General features: G+C 42.9%; 1 protein-coding gene across 3 annotated transcripts in view; it reads right to left on the bottom strand.

Moving 5' to 3' along the window:
* Fam114a2 (family with sequence similarity 114 member A2) overlaps positions 1 to 19,892 on the bottom strand; it is a 36,335-nt gene extending 16,443 nt beyond the window's left edge. Inside the window, exons 1-9 of one of the 3 annotated variants that reach the window (XM_055602741.1) lie at positions 19,796 to 19,892; positions 15,386 to 15,585; positions 14,944 to 15,043; positions 14,567 to 14,659; positions 10,300 to 10,388; positions 8,798 to 8,932; positions 8,321 to 8,479; positions 6,840 to 6,963; positions 3,365 to 3,444 (exon numbers count right to left, since the gene is read on the bottom strand). In XM_055602741.1, coding sequence (XP_055458716.1) covers positions 3,365 to 3,444; positions 6,840 to 6,963; positions 8,321 to 8,479; positions 8,798 to 8,932; positions 10,300 to 10,388; positions 14,567 to 14,659; positions 14,944 to 15,043; positions 15,386 to 15,568 — 963 coding nt within the window. In that variant the 5' untranslated portion in view covers positions 15,569 to 15,585; positions 19,796 to 19,892. The remainder of the gene's footprint in view (positions 1 to 3,364; positions 3,445 to 6,839; positions 6,964 to 8,320; positions 8,480 to 8,797; positions 8,933 to 10,299; positions 10,389 to 14,566; positions 14,660 to 14,943; positions 15,044 to 15,385; positions 15,586 to 19,795) is intronic. The other 2 variants (XM_055602742.1, XM_055602743.1) reach the window with 2 other exon arrangements.
* Positions 19,893 to 19,910: the final 18 nt, after the last annotated feature.

Raw genomic sequence — 19,910 nt, forward strand, 5'->3', positions numbered from 1 at the left:
AGAAAGAAAGAAAGAAAGAAAGAAAGAAAGAAAGAAAGAAAGAAAGAAAGAAAGGTAAGACAGAGATCCCAAATGACCTGGATTATTCCAACTAGACAATAGATATTGCACTGGACTTGCGCCTTTAAGGGTCCTAGTAATGCTGAAACCAAGGCTATGAAATGAATGAGCTGAAGAAATCTGGTATCCATTCATTTGCTTCAGGGGTCTTTCCTCTTCAAACTAGGACTACTCCCAAAGACCCTACAAGAACAATCCAATCTAATACTCAAAAAACCTTCCCATTACTTAAATACTAACTAACCTCTCTGCTTTAAAAAAAAAAAAAAAAGCAAAAAAGAAGGGATTAGGGAGATTATTAAATTGACAAAGGCAACCACAATCCCAGCATCAACAAGCCAGAAACTAGAGGATCCCTGATGCTTACTATCCAGCAAGCCTATCCAGATCCATAAGCCTCAACTTCAATGAAAGTCCTTATCCCAAAAGGTAAAATGTTGCAATGACTAAGGAAAACATCTGACACTGACCTATGACCTCCACATATATATGCACAAACACATGGCACATGCAAATGCACACACATAAAAACAAACAATGACTTGTATCAAGGCACAGAAACAGGAATATTCAGAACGTAATTAAGCAAATGGAGATGTTTATCAAGATCAGAGTACAGAATACAGACAAGTTAGAGAACAACTGTTTTATCACTTTGTAGTAAGGACCAGTGTTCAAGAATCAGGAACAGAAGAGCAGGGAATGAAGCTTGGTTGGTAGGAGTGCCTAGTATGCAAGAGGCCCTGGGTTCAATCCCTAGCACTGCTTAAACCAGTAACAGTAATATATGCTTCTTTCCTAGTGCTGGGGAGGTGGAGGCAGGAGGACCAGGGGTTCTTCTCAGCTACAGGGTGAGTTCAAGGCTAACATGGGCTAACATGTCTCAAAAGAATCCTAACAGAAGCTGAATTTAGAAAGGAATCCCAGAACCATAAATTAAATAAAGGAAGCGAGAAAGGAAGAAAACTAAGAAGATTGTGGTAGAAGCTTTACCTGTCTCTTCACAGCAGCTTAACAGCAACAAAGGGAAATACATCGTAACTCTATAGAGAATCATACAACACGTCACTAATAAGGTACAAACATACCCACACCTGTAGAGGTGACAAGCTATCACTTACACTGCATTTTGGCCCTAGGCATGTACAGCCTAACAAAAGAGAGAAAACATTAAACAACCCCCAGTGCAGGGAGCAGATGGAAATGTTCTACTTTTGGAATGGGGGAGGGGAAAGCTGTGTTTTTCAAAGAAATATTCATCATGAAAGACAAGGGCTGAGGAACTACTACATATTAAAGGAATCTAAACATAAGACAACCAAAACTAGTTCTAACTGGCTCCAGATGAGAAGTAAGTACTAGGAAGAACACCATTGAGTCAGTGGGGTGGTTAGAATAAGAATGGCCCCCGCAGGCTCATATATTTGAATGCTTACTCATTGGGAAAGGGCACTGTTTGAGAAGGATTAGAAGGATTAGGAGGTGTAATCTTGCTGGAGAACGTGGTCACTGAGGGTGGGCTTTGAGGTTTGAAAAGCATGCCAGGCCCAGTTTCTCCGCCTGCTGCAAGTGGATCAGGATGCAGCTCCCAGCTACTGCTCCAGCACCATTCTTGCCACCATGCTCCCTGCCATGATGATAATGGACTAAATCTCTAAATCTGTAAGTAGGTCCCCCAACGAAGTGCTTTCTCGTGTAAGAGCTGCAGTGGTCATGGTGTTTCTGCACAGCAATATAACAGTGACTGAGACAGTCAGCAGACAAATATGGAGAAGAGAAGTGTTGTTAATGTAAATACGCTGATGTGACAGCTATACTGGCTACACAAAGGGACGGCCAGGTCTCCCTACTTATTCTCAGCTACAACAGCAGTTCATGTGAACATACAAACAGCATATGTGGCTAAGCAACACAAATAGCATGTCAACACTAATGAAGGTACAGGAATGTTTGTCCTGTTTCTGTAACTTTTTCTCAGTTTGATATTGTTTCCAAAATGCTATAAGCAATGTCATGTTTTGAATCTGAAATGTCCCCTAAGGGCTCATATTTGGAACATAGTTCCCAGCTGGTGGCACTATGCTGGAGAGCTGTGAAGCCTTTCAGGGGTGGGGCCTAGAAGGTCCCTAAGGACAGGTTTCTGAAAGGGTTGGCCCAGGCCACTCTCTCTGCTGCTATAGAACAGCCATTACCTCACACTCCTGGCACCAGAGCCGAACTACCATGGTAGAGTATGGTAGACTAAGATCCTCCGAAAATGTGAGCTAAAATAAGACTTCCCTCCCTTGAGCTGTTGCTTTCAGGAATGTCGGTTGCAGTGATGTAAAAGTTGCCAGGATGTGGAGTGCCAGAGGTAGTTGCTGGGCACAGCCTTCAAGGCTCCACTGGGGAAAGTACCATCTTCCCCAGGCCAATGCACTGGGACACAAGCCTCCCCCTACGTACCTGCTGAGAGGGGAGAAAAGATGGCTGTGCTGACCCCACACCGCCAGCAGCAATCATAGCCAGGCAATAATGCATGCCTGTTGCTGGCAGCTGCTGGAATTGTTCAGGGTTGGGATGCAGAGGCAGGAAGCAGCACATGACAGCAAACTGTCTCATGAGCAGACTTATGGGAATATATGGGAGCCCTGATAAGAGCTGTTCTGATAACTCTGGATTCTAGTAAAGACTCTGTTCCAAACACATGAGGACCTCTCAAGAGTTGCCACCAAAGACCAGGCTCAGCCATGGGACTTTCTCATTCATTCCAAATGGTCACTGGGAGAGTCACTGTCACAGCAGTGTCACAGCAGTGTCACAGTAATGTCCAGCTCCAGCTCCAAGAGGGCAGGGCCCATACTTCATACCTCAGTCAATAGACACTTGAGCTTTTGTCCCATCAACTTTGATCAGCATCGCCAACTTTAAATAACCAACTCTACAGGCTCAATGAAGTATTCAAACAAAGTATTCTCCATAAAAAAAAGGTCAGGATGGGACATATGGTAGGGAGGTGGGCATGGGCTCTGCATACTGACCTGGAGAGTAGGAAGCAGGGAAAAATGTGTGGAATCCTTTTCTAGAACTATCAAGAATATATCCTCCACACTGGTGATCCCATTGGCCAGGAAATTATAATCTTATACTCATCATATGTATGTGAGACAGGGTCTTACTCTGTAGGCCAAAGTAGCTTTCAACTTGCAATCCCCCTGCCTCAGCCTCTCAAGTGGTAGGATCACAGGCATGTGCCACCACATGTGACTACGAATTAAAATCTTATAAACAACATAATGAAAATCCCCAAAAGGGAGTAACTTACCCTGGCAAGTTTCTCTGGTCTAGAAGAGACATGAAGCTGAGCAAATAGTTCTGTTATCTCCTTGGTAAAATCTTCATCCCCTAAAAACCAAGACCCAAATAAAATATTCAAGAAAGACTGTCAAGGATGCCGTGCTTTCTAGTTTTTCAAGTCAACTTGATACAAGCTGAGTCATCTGAGAGGAAAGCAGACTGTAGGAAAACCTGTAGAAGCCTGTCTTAATTAGTGATTGATGGGGTAAGGTCCAGCCAATTGCAGGCAGACACCACCTCTGGGATGGTGGTCCTGGGTTTTATAGCAGGCCTAGCAAGCCAGTAAGCAGCACTCCACCACGGCCTCTGCATCAGCTGCTACCTCCAGGTTTCTATCCCTGTTCGAGTTCTTGCCCTAATTCCCTCAGCAATGAGTTGTTATGTGAAAGTGTAAGCAAAATAAACCCTTTCCTCCCCAAGCTGCTTCTGGTCATGGTGTTTATCACAATGAAAACCCTCACTAGGATAGAGACACAAAGTATGTACGTAAACGGGGGTCATGATCATAGTACACTAGAGACATCCAAACAAACAGTAATGTCTCTTTCTTGTCTAAACCCTGACTACTGGCCCCCACTGAGGCCTAGCCCATGTGATACAGAGGCACAGAAATCTTAGAACATGAACATCTGTGAGGGTATTTCTTAATCATAAGCCCATGCTGCATGAGAACAAATTAGTTCTCCTTTATTCCTAGAATTTCCCCAGAAAAATTCCAGGGAAGCCATCTTGGTTCTTTTCTTTCAACTGTACTTTTGCCCTCTCTCTTGATAGTTAAGGCAGAGAATAAAAATTATTTACTGATCCCCAGTATTACAGGCTTTGGGAAAGGCTGTTCTCACTAACACAGCTCTCACTCACATAACTCATGTAAACAACTCCTAGTCACAATGTACAACAAAAGGGCACAAAACCTGACTTCCATAGTCATCTGGTTTTTCCCAACTAAGCCCTAAGTGTGACTGAATTCACCTGGGACACAGGAAGCCCAAGGAACACACAAAGTGGCACAGAGGAAAGAACAGGATTCGCCTAACAATTGTACTCTGAGGCATGCTTTAGGTTGTTAGTAACAGAACATTATGGCAGCGCATATATTAAATTTATAAGCATTCAAATATATTATGTTTGAGTGATCAAAAAGCTGTTACTATCAAAGGTAGTGATGAAAAACAATTGGCAATTGCTCTCAAGTTCCGCTACACAGAACCAACTTTACAAACAGTTGCTGCATTAGAACAGAAGTAGTTGCTGGGCTGGGCTGGGCGAGTAGCTCAATGGCCGAGCATGTGTCTAGATGTATGAATGAAAAGGAAGCTTGGTACTACTGATTAAGCGGTAGTTGTTGAGCGCAGCCTGCAAGACATCACTGCGGAGTGGCACAGGATGGGCAGGAGAGTCACGGGGGAGAGCTAGGGTACTGCGCTGAAAGCCATCACTGTGTCTTCAAACCCTCACCCCTAGCAAAGGTGAGGATCTTTAAAATCACAGACTGTTACATCTGTTCAGAAAACTTACAGCCCTCAGAACAATGGAGAAAACTGAAGATTTCTAATTACTGTGCAAAGCCCAGATGTTGATAAAATTGAACAAATACTCCTAACTGCTCCATGTACAAATAACCTAAACTAGGTTGACAAATTGTTGGCATTATATTAATATTTACTATGGATATATCTTTTAGTTAATCAGCAGTTATTCCTAAACCAGCTGTATACCTAAATCACCACACAGAGACTGGGATTTATTTAATTAACCTGGAGCACAATGCTGGGCGACAGTTACTCCATCCTAACCCTCCAAACCCGCATAGTTTCCTGCCATTTAGATTTCACCCATTATACTTGCTTTTAGTCATATTTTAGGTCCAGTCCATCTCTCCACATGGTTCCAAAACCTCTCCTCCAATCCTCTCTCTCCTCCCACTCGCTTCCTTCTCCCCCCTCTCCGGACCAGGATATCCCACCCTATCCTCTCCTTTACTCAGCGTTGGGGCTGGTTGTTTAATTGACAACACAGAGAACAAATGGTGGCATGTTTGCACAAACTTGAGACAGGTCATGCTTACAAGAAGCATCACAATGCACTGTCCTGACTGAAACCAGATAGTGGGGTAGGGAAATCGGCATTTGAAAGAACAAGGGTAAATTGTGTACATCCAAAAGAACATTATACCAACAAAAAATAAATGGGAACTGTCCTACCTTGGCCTGCTTAGGGGCAATGGAACAACTTAAACCAAAGCTGCTTCACTGCTTTCCTGCTGAGACTTTTAAAATGCATATTTTTATCTGTTTACTTATATTTTCTTAATAGTGAACGTTTGTTAGGTACCTACTATGTGTCTGACTACAAATATATTTAATTTACTACTCATAATACCACGAGAGGGCTTAGATCTTCTAAGCAAGATGAAACAAAGGTTCTGTGCTGAGCCACTTGTGGAGGTCACATGGCTTTGTGAGAGGCAGGTCTTCACTGGGATCCCCAGCCTAACTTTCAATTGTCCCTTTTGGGATACTAAACTGGTATCTCAGGACCTCCAGACAATTTTTAAGATGTACATTCAAAAACCATTTCTAATCAAGAGCTGAGCCTTTACATAAATTGTCACTAGTGAGATGTTACAGATGTTGGCCAGCCTGACTTCTCAGAACACAAACAGAACAGAAAACACCCCTGTCTTAAGTAAAACCCACACTCAACCTCTGTTTTTCTCCCACAGGAAAAGCCCTCAGACCCTGTCTCAGGGGATCTTTGCTTTGCTCTCAGTAGACTAAGTCATTTGGTTTCCCACTCATAGTAACTGGAAATGAAAAACATCACGTAGGCTGAAAGCTGTCTGGGGCAAGCTTTCCATACCCCATACTCAACAGAAGTAAAAGATAAACACACCGAAGGGAACAAAAACACACAGCTCTAAAGGGCAATCACAGAGAGTTTTCAAAGCACTACAGTTTGGCATAATTAATCCAGAAATTCTCAAATCATAAAACTCTGTGACCTCCCAGGAGCTTTTACCTTAAATGCAAGTTATACATGCTTAAAATTAAAACAATCTAAAGTATTTATTCATTAAAAATAGTGTACTGTAATCAGAAGAGTGTATGAGAAAAGAATCTATTTTCAAAGAAAGAACTGCAAATAATAATTTTTAAAATCCAGGCTGGGAAGAGGGCTCCATGGGTAAAGTGCTCGCTGTGCAAGGATAATGACTTGCACTCAGATCTGTAGCACTCACATAAAAAGCCCGCCATGACAGCTCATGTCTGTAATACCAATGCTGGAAGGAAGGCAGGGCCCTGCAGGGGAGGGTTCAAGACAACTGCTCGTGGGGAAAGGATGGAGATCCTGTGAAAAAGGGTAATCAGCCCAGAAAGTGACTTCAAGGGATGACTGCAGTCAACATGGGGGGCCCCTGCTTGCTGCAGAGCCTGCTTTACCTTGGCTCTCTTCCTCTTCCTCCTCACAGAACTCTGCTAGGGAAAATGCTTCTTTGAGCTGCTCTAGCTCAAGTCTGGTTGTCTGTAATTCTTCTCCACTCAGAGAACTAAGGATAGATTTCACCTAAAGGGATATGAGATAAAGAAAAATTAAAAAAAAAAAAAAAAATCTCAAATAAAGAAGAGTCCCCAGGTCAAATGAAATCTGACTTATAAACTAGCCAGTGTCAGCACACACGGTTCTGGAGATGAAGGGAAGAGCAGCATCTCACTATGTAGACCAGACTAGTTTTGAATTCTCAACTCTCCTGCCTCTGCCTCCTAAGAACTGGAATTACAGGCTTGCACCACCATGGCCAACTCCTATTCCTTAAAAATGTTATCTCTACAGCAAGAGATGCTCAGTGGTTAAGAGCACTGACTGCTCTTCCAGATGACCTGAGTTCAACTCCCAGCACCCACATGGAAGGAAACTCACAACTGGCTGTAACTACAATTCTAGGGGATCTGATATCCAAACACAGACATACATGCAGGCAAAACACCAAAGCACATTTAAAAAGTAACAAAAAAAAAAAAAAAAAAAACAAGAATTTTAACTCAAGAAGCTTATTCCTACAGAAAGATTGGGAGAATCTGTACTTCCCAATGTAACATTGGCTAGAGATAATCTGAAAATTATTAGTGCTTAACAGCAGCTTAGAAATAAAGGGAAATGAAACAGTCTCGAATCGGGATCGAGAGATGGCTCAGTAGCTAAGAGTGCTTGCTTGTCTTCAAAGGACCTGAGCTCAGATCTCAACACGCACACCACGCTGCTCACTATCACTCATAACCCCTGCTCCAGGGATCTAGTCTCCTCTCCTGGCATCCATGGGTACCTGCAGCACACTGAATACACACACACACACACAAATTAAAAAAAAAAAAAATCTTTAACCAGGTATGATGATGTCCACCCTTAACCCCAACACTAACAAGGCAAACATCAGATCTCAGTGAATTTGAGGCCAGCCTAGTCTACACAGCAAGTTCAGGACAATTAGGGCTACACAGTAAGGTACTGTCTCAACATAAAACAATATATTTTTAAAAAATTTTAGAAAAAAAAAACACTTGAACCAACTAAAACCCATCAGCTACCTGTATGCAAATTGGCAACTTAAATCAGTTTTTTTGGCAGCTAAACCCAGAGACTACAGGAATAAATAAATACAGAGAGATAGACAAGGGATAGAAAATGACAAATACAGTAAGAGCTCTTTTTTTAATCCTGTCCTCTCTATGTAATTAGGACAATCACCCTTGATCCTTTCCATCAGTTAGTTCATGCATTGGTTTCTGCTTGCTGTGGGGGGCACTTCCAAAAATCTCAAGCCTCCACCAAAAACACCTCACCTTCCAAATGCACAACAGAAAAGCATCTGCAGCCTCCCTCTGTATGCAGACTTTTTCAGGAGGGGCTTGGGGTTACAAATTACCTTTATTTCACTTTCTCGGGAAAGCATTTCCAGAGCTTCTAGATGTGAAAGGCCTTGAAACTCATCAAAGAGTAGCCCATAATGAGTTTTCTTGTCTGTTTCCATGGTTACCTCATTGGAGGGACACTGTTCTTCTTTATCCTTAGCCTCTCGTAAAACCTAAAATGAGATAGAAGCATTGCACTGCACCAGGTAATGAGTACTCAAGAGTGAGTTTACAGAGCAGATAGGAGCACAGCTGCTCAGGCTCCATTCAGAGCACGGCCCTTCAATCCTGGCATCACAGTTCAAATTCAAGCAGCTCAGGAACAGCAGGAAAAAGTTATCACACAGAATCTGATGCTAGACACTGTAAGTAACTCTCAAGATGCCAGATGCTGTTCTACACATGGTTTAAACATTAATCTAACAGCTCTGACAGGGCTTAGTATTTCTCTACCAACAGGAGGCTGCTGCAAAAGGTAAAGGAAACAGTACCTGTGACAATGTAGAATTCCGGATCATCAGGCCCTTGGTTCTTTTAAATCCAGGATCCCCTTCTGCTATAACATCCATTGTCTTCTTCCCAATGAATTCCAAGGCATCCAAACCCCCACTGATAACACTCTTACCCTAGAAAAGCCACAAAATCTCATTACAACGAATTTCCACAACATTCCATTACAACAAATTGACTATTTAGTAATGGCTATATAGTGTGGGGCTGTGATGCTGGCCTGAAGTCCTAGCTACTCTGGAGACTGAGGGAGGAGGATGTTCAGGTACAGCAAAGGTACATCCAGTAACCTGCAGGCCAGTGTGGGAAATGGTGAGAACTCTCCTCAAAATAAAAAGATGAAGGCAGACAGACTGTATTGCTAGTTCAGTGGTAGAATATTTGTCTGGCCTGTGTGAGACCTTAGGCTCAATCCCAGTACCAGTAGAAAAAAGAAGAAGAAAACAACAATATACCAAGTCCTGGGCAGCCTGTGGAGCAGCTGAAACAATCATGCAAATATTTGAATTTGCTCACACAAATGCACACAGATAGAACCACTTCGGAAAACTGTGGGTCAGTATCTACTGCAGCTGCTTTCCTAGCAACCCACTGGTGGTGACACACCCAAGAGAAAGGCATGCAGAGGTGCACAAGGAAACATGTAGAGCAACACTCTGTGACAGCTTACACTGGAGACTGGCGTGCTGCTTACTAACTGTAGCAGTGTAATAATGCATGAGCAAGTCACACTATGAATACCGCAAAGCTGCAGCACGGACACAGCACAGACACAATGTGTGAAAGACACTGGACGCACATCTAGGGCTCCATTCTATACAAAGCAGAAGAGCAGGTCAAAACTAACTCGTGACAGTAGTCCTGACAGTGGCTATCTGGGTTGAGGAAAGAACACATGCCTCAAAATAGGAAGGCAATGCACTTACAGGTATGGCTGAAAGTTAAAATGCTATTAAAGTCAACTGAACACAGATGCTATCATAGTCTACATGTATGCCATACTTCAAAAAGTTAAATGGGGTCATGCATGGTAAGGGGTGCCTGCAATCCTTACCCTTGGGAACAGAGGCAGGACTGCATGTTGTAGGCTATCTGGGCTACAAAGCAAGACCTCGTCTCAAACAAAAAAAGTTTAACCCTACCCCCATGTAGGAAAGACATTGAAAACCCTAAAATTCTCATCATCTATAGTTTAGCAAGTGTCCATCAAAAAGATCACGTCCCTTCTACTTAAAAGGTGAAGTTATAAGAGAAATACCTTTATGACCTCTAAGGGCACAAAACCAAGACTTGCAGGTCCCTAAAGCAATGTCACTCTGCAATTCACACTGCGCTTGTCTGGCTCCTACTTTAGCCATAAGAAGTGAGCGATCCTCAGTGACCTGGACTCCCTTAGGGGCAACAGTGCTCACGACATTCCAAGAAAGGGCAACAAGCACACGGACCAGCCTAAGCACACAGCAGGCTCATGCACTTTTCTCACCGTGCTCTGCACAGCTGTTGAGATGGTCGAGAGCATCCCGAACGGCCTGGCCACTGGTGAGCTTTCCTTCTCCCTGGCAATTGTTTCTCCTGAAACAGAGGTGTGTAAACGTGAAAGAATCATTAATTGCTTTCATAACAAATATATGTGGTTTTTAAAAAATTAGACATGGTTTCTCCACACAAGGCCTCAGGCCTTTCTGCATTTATTTTAAAATATCTGTCTAACGTAGGCAGCTGTTTTTTCATTGATTTCATTTTAATAATAAAATCAAGTCTCAAACAAATAAGACTGATACGAAATCAGATTACATACTGACTGAGCTCAGAAACCCAAACTTCTGGACAAAAGAAACTATTCACCATTGGAAAACAGACAAGTGACTGATCATGTATAAAAATTGCATGAACCTTTTCGGTTAATAAAATACTCTAATATTCCAGATCCAGGGTACATATCACAGTGTTCTACCGCTTACAAAAACAAAACTACCTCTCTAAATATGCAGATACAAAACTATACAGCTAAAAGTAAACTGCAATCACTTTGTCCTAGAAAATGATGTTGTCATCAAACAGAGGTGCCCATTACAATGGTGCCATGTCTCAAAAACAATCTGTTCCATTTTATTAACTTTAAAAATCCTGTAAAAGATCAACTTTCGGCTAAAGAGGTGTGATTATGTGTTCATGTGTGTGTTGTACGCACATATATGTACACACATGTGTACATATGTGGAAGCCAGAGACTAACCTTGAATGTTCTTCAGGAAAGCCTTTTTTAATGAGTTAAGCTGGGATAGTTGGCCATTGCCCCAGACAGCTTCCTAGCTCTGCCTCCTAGCTCTGCCTCCTCAACAATACTAGTACAGCTTTTCTCACAAGGGTGCCAGGGGTCAGGTCCTCATGCTACAGTAGGCAGTTTAGGCTGAGCTACCTAATAATCTGAGTATCCAATATCAAAAATTCTACTACAGGGGGCTTTTATTCCAATTACAACATACTAACTGCTGTTAGACTTTCTCTCCTAACATGGCAGCTACAAAACTACACAAGAGGTAAGAAATGATGCTTAGAGTCACACAAGAAATCCATCAGAAAAGAGAAACAAAGTGACTCCTGTGACTGGCCTGCTATCCAGAACTTTCCAACTGCCACACAAGGAAGGAAAGGCAGAGACAAGAGACAGCAAGAGTTGAGAGGACTCTGTAAGATGGAGAAGATGGAGGCATCTAGGAATTCTAAGCTCCTACAGAAACCTACATGCCTGAATACTGAATACTGAATATTCCCTGAATACTGCACTGCTTGGTATTCAGTATACAGGTACAAGGAGACTCCACAGGCTGGGGAGAAAAACTGCATTGGAGCAGTAAGCTAACCAATCCCCAGAGCTCACACCAGGCTAAGACATGTGACTGCCAACCTACTGAAGAGACTCATTAGGCACCTGGAAAGTGGACAGAGGCCACAGAAGAGCCAAGCCTTAAACTAACCCTCCAAGCAAAGGCTACTGTAGACTCAGTCTGTGTAAGCACACTAACATTTTTGGTTTTGTTTTGAGTAGGTCTCAGGTTCTGTACCCTCCTGCCTCTACTTCCTAACTGCTGGAATAACTACTGTGTGCCATTATACTCAGCTTAAAAACATTAAACGTTTCTACTTAAGCTGCACATACCATAACTACCTACAAACAAAAGCAAAGCAAAGGTGAACATGGTCATTTAAAGGAACACAGATCCATAAAAGATAACCAAATGAGCCTGGTGGTGGTAGCACAGGCCTTTAATCCCAGCACTCAGGAGGCTGAGATCTCTGAGGCCAGCCTGGGCTACAGAGTGAGTTTCAGGACAGCCAGGGCTACAAAGAGAAACCCTGTCTGGAGAGGAAAGGAGGAAAGGAGGGAGGGAGGGAGGGAGGGAGGGAGGGAGGGAGGGAGGGAGGGAAGGAGGGAAGGAGGGAAGGAGGGAAGGAGGGAAGGAGGGAGGGAGGGAAGAAAGGAAGGAGGGAAGGAGGGAGGGAGAGAAGGAAGGAGGGAAGGAGGGAAGGAGGGAGGGAGAGAAGGAAGGAGGGAAGGAGGGAAGGAAGGAGGGAGGGAAGGAGGGAAGGAAGGAAGGAGGGAGGGAGGGAGGGAGGGAGGGAAGGAAGGAAGGAAGGAAGGAAGGAAGGAAGGAAGGAAGGAAGGAAGGAAGGAACCAAATGAGTTACTAGGTAGCATGAGCCTTTCTCAAAGTTCTGGAAAGAGTCATCACCATGATGACAATACCCTTGGCAGTGGAATTAACACACACACAAGGGTGGGAACTTCTAAAAATGAAAAGGACTTATCAAAAAGCAGTATATTCTAATTTGGCAAAGTGCTATTAGTCTTATTGAACTACAATCTAAGCCCATATAACCTCAACTGAGTGAGAATTACTCTCACCCCTTGAGCCACAAATACTAAGCCTGGGCCCTGTTCTCCATTCTTCAGAGACATAAAAAGAACCATCATCCACTCTCCTGTCCTCACATTTTCATATCCACTGTGACACTTCCACATGTAATACATTAATTCTACAGCTTTTCTACCAGGGAGCTCGCCGTGGAGGACTTGAGTTTTTCAATGCATTTCTTGACCCGTGGCCCTGAGTGGCAGACAGCCTCCATGTTGCCAAGATAATCCAGTTGATACCTACAGCCACTTCTAACTCCCAAACATACTCTTACTTCAGGCCACTATAGCATCTGCTTAGGACTCCACTTGTTTTTTTAGATTTATTTTTATTTATGTGTATGTATATGTCTGTGTGGGTAGATGCTATGTGTGTGCAGGTGACCCTAAAGTCCAGAAAAAAAAGATAAGATCCCCTGGAGTTGGAATTATAGGTGACCTGCCTAACACCAGGCCTGGAAACCAAACTTCAGTCTTCTGGAAGTATAGGAAGTACTCTTGGGATTGACCCTTCTTTCCAGCCCCAAGAGCTCATTCTTAGTCAATGCCATTTGAGAATTATTCTAGGAATTATTGGAAGAATAAATTGACTCTTTTCAATGAAAGGTATGTAGGAAAAAAGACACTTTCTTTCTATTTCATTCCTGACTTTGAGCACATATTTTTTAGAATTCTATACTCCAGTTACAATATCACCTGGTGACCCTTAAGGAACCATGAGGAGAGCCAGGTGTAGGCTCAGGCCTGTGATCCCAGTTGGACTGTGTGAGCTCAAGGACAACCTGGCTAAGAAGGCAAGAGAAAGGGGGTGGGAGGAAAGAAAGAGGAGAATGGGGAAGAAAGGAGGAAGGGAGAAGGGAGAAGAGGAGATAGATAGGGAGAAGAAGGGAGGGAGAAGGCAAGCGAGGAAAGGGAAAGGGAGGTAAAGGGAGTGGAAGGAAGGGCAGGGGAGGGGAGGAGAGAGGAGGAAAGGAAAGGAGAGAGTATTACTATGAACAGTGCATCAAATACACACAATTTGAAGCCAGTGGGGCCATGTTTGTGTAACATGAGCTTGTGTCTTGGCTGTAACTAAACTTCAGCCAAGTGACCTAACATTATGCCAATCTGATTCTTATTCCAAGGAATTCATATATGGGAATAACTAGTGCCAGCTAGTTTCTGATGGTCATATATGCCACAATTCTATAAAGGTAAAGCCAAAAAGAGTCCGTTTAAAGGGAAAATGAGATAAACAAGCAAAGAAAAGCAACAGTAAGAAACAATAGGGCCTTGGGAGATAGAAACAGTAACCCTGGCCTTAAAACTCTCTTTTCTGGTCCCTGAGTCTCCTGACCCCTAGTGATAACTGTGTCCTTTGGGTTTGAGTGACTGTAGGTTTCCCTTTGATCCAGACAAACCAGAGTAAAACTCCACCTTCATAAAAAATCCAAGTAAAACAAGAAAGCTACCACACTGAAACCTTTTTGTCTTGCCACAGCATACTCAAACTTTGCTAATTCTTACTGGTGATAAACCTAACACTGACAAGTACAACGGTGAGCTCGTCTCACATTCTGTGCTCATGGCCTTAACTGCTAAATGTTTACCAGTCCTCTGAATCTCTTCACCCTCGCAAAAGTACAGTGAGAAGAGACCTGAATGGTTACAGAAGACATAGCTGGAGCTCAAGATTCCAAACCCTCTTTCTTGCCCAGTCTCAAGATCCCCCGGGTGTGAGGTACTGAATTAGTATCATTACTAAGTACTAGTACTGAAAAATAAACTAATGAACTAGCAGTGAAAATGAACTGAACTTTCCTTGTCAACCAAAACCCCAAGTGCACAGACTGACCTGCTGCTTGCTTGGCTTCAGCTGAAATTTCAGTAGGGCTGGGAATCCCAAGAGAAGTCTCTGCCTTCTCAATGACATTGGAAATACCTTGTCCTAACGAGAAAAACAATTAACACCTGTGTGCTCTGTACTGCACTAAAACTAAAGAAACAAACAATAATAAAATCTGCATAGTCCTAAAATCATGGTCACAAGACACGTTATTTGAATGATCTATGCATTCTTGTCATTATCTCCTTACCAAAAAGCAAAACAAAAATCCCAGACTTATCACCAAAACGTAACCTTAAATTAATCCCTAGATTTCAACATCCTAATAGAGCATGAGACAAGCTTCTGTGCACACAATAAAATAAGAAAATGCCCAATGGTCTTACCTACTGTAGCTACTGTAGCTGAGGCTGAGGAGAGTAGAGACTTGCCCCAGCTGCCCCAATAGCCCCATCCAGTCTGCGGTGCATCTTTAGAAACAGTCTCCTGTTGTTTTCCAGTGAGAAAGAAAACAGGAAAGTTAGAGGAGACTCAGAAGTGTACAGACAAGGGACCTAATCATTAGACAAGCTCAGGCGGGCAAAAGGTAAAAACTGCTTGATTGACAGATGGATGCCATCAGCACATGAATACCTGCAGCAAAAGCAATTACTGATAAAGGCACGTCTACAGCGCAGAAAGAAGGAAGCGCCCTATAAATCAGTACTAGTCCCACCTCCACTTCAGGTGTAACGTCAAACACCAGGTATAATGCTATGTTTCTACGCCTTATAGTTTTAGGTCCCAAAATTTTAACAGATATGCTACTTTGGCTACAGCCTGTGACACCTGAGCAGGAAGAACTTCGGAAGCCTCGAGGTCATTGGAAGGTTTGATTTCTGGTCTTTTCCGAGTGGACACTACAGGCTGAGATTTACTCTCCGGCTTCTCCGCTGGCTCACAGTTCCCATCGTTAAGGATCGGGGCTGCTTGGGTTACTGTTGGAGTCTCTGTAGCATCCTTATCTGACATGACTAGAACATCACCTGCTAAAACAAAAGCCCAACAAGAATCTACTGATACTGGCTTCTTTAGTATAAACTAGTTGCTCACTGTTTTTCAGACTTTCAGATTCATACACTAGTATAACAATACAAAAAGATGTTACTTTAGCTTTACAAAAAAAAAAAAAAGATCCTATATACCTTCCCCTACTTCCTCATCAGAAGCTGACATTGTTAAAATTCACCAGTGTCCTTCCAAGTTTACAGTTTTTACATGGGCCCATATATGCGTGCATTAGTTACAGAAAATGTTACCACATACACAGCTGTCCCTCAGTATCTGCAGGGCTCCTGCAGCCACTTCCCTGCAGACAACAAAATCCCAGTGGTCACATCCCGTCTATCAAACGGACAGTATTCATATATAACCAACGCACATTCTCGGGGTTTCATCACCTCTACTTCATTTGTAATATCTAACACCATGTGTACTGCTATGTAAATGATGTTAGACTGTCTTGAAAACAATGACAAGTCTACACATGTTCAGTACAGATGAGACTTTTTCCAACTGCTTTACTTTTATGATTGGTTAAGTCCACAAATGCTGAATCCCGGACAGAGGGCTAACTGCCTAACTCTCCTGACCATCAGTGCAGGTAAGGCACAAGTCAGTCCTAAGGATCCCTGTACCATCTTTTCTGTAGCCAGACACTTCTCACATTTCTTTCAACCTATAGCAACCAACTACTGATCTGTTCTCTGCCACTGACATTTTCATGTCCTGTACATTGAAGCATACAGATTACCTTTGAGTTTTTTCACTCAGGCTAAGTCCCTCCATTCCACTGTGGTTAGATCAAAAGTCCTTTTCAATTTCTCAGTGGCATCACTGTATATATACATCACAGTGCATTTGCCCATTCAAGGTAATCTGCAGTTTCCGACATGAGGATCCTGCCAACCAGTTTTTCAAACTTTCAAAGTTTACATGCAGGTATTTATGTGAACATAGCTTTTTCTCTGGAATAAATGAGGACTATATTAATAATATGGGTTATATGGTAAGTCCATGCTTAGTTTTATACATGTAACTGTCATCTTTTCCAGAGTAGTACAAATAACCAAAAATGTCTGCATTCTGATCAGACTTTTTTCCCTAATCTAAGCCAATTTTATAAGTACGTGGTGGTAGCTAACTGTGGCTTTATGTTGCCTTTCCTCAAGACTAAAGACATCTTTTCATGTGCTTATTTGCCATCTGAATATTCTCTTCAGAGGAATTTCTAGTTGTATCTTTTGCACATTTTTCTGCTAGATTGCTTTGTCATTTTGTTGCGTTTTGAGAGCCTTTAATATTCCAGGTTCAATATTATCCCAGTGTAAAGTTTATTTTCACTGTCTTACTTTGTTTTGCCTTTTGAGACAGGATGTGTTTGTTGGCCACTAGCTTAGAGCAATCATCCTGCCATAGACTTCCAAGTGCTAGAATTATAGACATTGAGTCACCACATCTGACTTTTCCATTATTTTCATGGGGTCTTTCACCAAGAAAGTTTTTCTTTTTGATGAAGCTCGTTTATCAGTCTTTCCTTTTACTAGCCTGTCCTTCAAAATTTTTTATCATTAGGCATCCATTCTTCACTTTTTTCAGAGATTGTTTAAATCATCATGTAACACCGTATAAGATAAGCTTTCTATTTTTTTAATATTCTTTGTAAATATTCCAAATACTATTTTGATATTTAGACCATCTGATATAACCAAAGCATAACTGAATTCCACTTTTTATTTCATTTACTCTGCTGTGCTTGGATCAAACCCGGGACCTCTTTCGTGCTAAGAGCTCTGCCACCTAAATACATTCACTGGTCCCTCACGTCAGCTTTGGAACAGCAATGTTACCCAATTCAATCCCTTCCAAGAGTACAGCTCTTTAACACCTAAAGCCAACATGTCACCGGTACTTCCTATAAGAGAAATACTAGCTTCCAGAATAAGATTATCACCAACAAACACATACACATGAAACACACACGCCCCCGGGTATGCTGACAAACATTTTATTCAGATATGCACTCAGTGCAGAATAAATCCAAGTCACGCTGTCATGCTTCTAATGCACTAAAAAAGAAATGAACAAGAAAGGCAGATAGGATATAGCACAATAATTGAAGCACATACAAAAAATACTTAAGTGGTGTTTGCTTTTAATCCCAGCACTTGGAAAGCAGAGGGATACCTCTGAGACTTCAAGGCCAGCCTGATCTACACAGTGAGTTTTAGGACAGAAAGAGCTACACAGTAAGATCCTGTCTCAACACACACACACACACCAACTTAAAGAACAAAGAAGACATTATAAGCATCAGAGAATGATTCATAAAGTACACCTAAAATAATCCTACAGCAGAGGTCACAAACTGGACATCTGCTAGCTAACTACAGTCTATAGATGTTTTTAATTGGTCTACACTGCTTAATCATTTTTTTAATTAGTTGCTTTAAAGTCTCATCTTGCATTGCCTGCCTTAAAGATACTTAAAAGATTTTGACAAATGAAAATGCCAGTGAAAGAAAGAATTCAATAGTGCGACAGTCAACCTCAATTGCCAAATTGATGAGCTTTAGTACCACCAGAGAGTCCCCTGAGCACATCTGTAACAGATGCGGGAAGACCCACCAACTGTGGGAGGCACAATTTCACAGGCTGCTGGTATCCTGGGCTGTAAGAGACGGAGAAAGAAGGCTGATCATGGGCACTCACGGCTCTCTGCTTCCTGACTGTGAATGCAATGTGACTAGTTTCCTATGTGACCTTGCTGCCACTGTGGACAAGTGAACTGTGACACAGAATCAGGCCACCCTTCCTTGGTTTTATCTGGGTATTTTATCACAGTAACAGGAAAGTAGCTACAATGAAGAGTTATGGAAACAACACAGAAGAAAGGCCGGTGTGATCCACGAGATAGTCACCTAGAGTAATGAATCTATTAGGGAGGCAGCAAAGGGAGGCAGAGGCTTGAAAGGTGGATTAACAGAACACACTGTGTTGCCTAGACTATGTGCCTAAAGTATGATATGCATATATTAAACAGTCCCAAAATTCATGGAGAAAACTAATCCATGTGAAAGTACCAATTCCCATGCAAAGCAACCCAGAAAAAACAAAACTCATTTACTTATTCATGGCATCTTTTGCATTCCCACTATGTACCCAGCTCTGGAAACAGAGAAGATAAGTAAGGTAATTTCTGCACCAGACAGTCCAAAGGCTGATCTAATAAAAAGACACCAACATGCTTGCACAAAGTTCAGGGGCTCTTGCAGCTGTATGAAAACTGTATTTTAAAACTACTTTTTTCACTGGGCATGGTGGCACTCACCTCTGATCCCAGCACTCAGGGGGCAGAGGCAGGTGGATCTCTGTGAGTATGAGGCCATCCTGGGCTACAAAGTGAGTCCAGGACACCCTGGGCTTGTTACACAGAAAAACTCTGCCTCCAAAAACAAAACAACAGCCAACTACCTTTTCCTTCTCCACGTTATGACATATGATAATAGCCCATAGATGTGCTGTATGTAAGGGAATATAAAATACATGGTGCATAAATTCATTTAATATTATGAAGGTAGAATGTTCCAAAATTAGCAAATGTGAGTTGTTTGTCCCTATTCTTTCACTTGCGCAACAAAGATTTTTAATAAGAATCAAGGGCATGCCTGGTGTTTAGGCTGAGCCAGGACACGATTTTTCTGTGTGCTGATGACCTTCTCCACCGTCATTTTGTTTTGTTTTGTTTTGTTTACAGGAATAAAATTAAACACATACCAGACATACGGAATTGTACTAATTAATGTTTTCCGCGTATTCTGTGGTCAATGTGTTTTCCTGAATGGGGGAGAAAGACTCAGAAGACTGGAGAAGTCGAACAAGGCGCCTCCATGCACGCAGTACACACGTGTCCCCACCGCATTTACCCCGAGTCAGCACAGCTGGTGTCCCCGACTAGCTGAGAGCAGGAGAGCCCGCGGTCAGCGAGAAATCCCCGGCCGTGAGCCCCGGCCGTGAGCCCCGGCCTAACGTGGCCAGTCCCCTGTCTCCACACGTCAACACGCAGATCCCGCCCCCGGGCTTGAGGTAAACAAGCTCTTCACCAGCCCCTTAGGCTGGGACACGAACTCCCAACAGAGCCAGAAGCGCTGCAGCCCCTCAACCCGTGACCCCGGCGACCCCAGCCTTCGCCACCCTCACCTGGAAGCCCCGCTGTCCCGACACCAGCCCTCACCGCGGCCGCCGCCGCCCGCTCGCCGCTCCGACCTCGCGGAAGTGCGCCTGACCTCCGTACGGAGGTGGGGTCGCCTTCGAG

Source organism: Psammomys obesus, unplaced genomic scaffold (genome assembly GCF_907164565.1).
Source record: "Psammomys obesus unplaced genomic scaffold, mPsaObe1.curated_primary_1811, whole genome shotgun sequence".
NCBI classification, from domain to species: domain Eukaryota; kingdom Metazoa; phylum Chordata; class Mammalia; order Rodentia; family Muridae; genus Psammomys; species Psammomys obesus.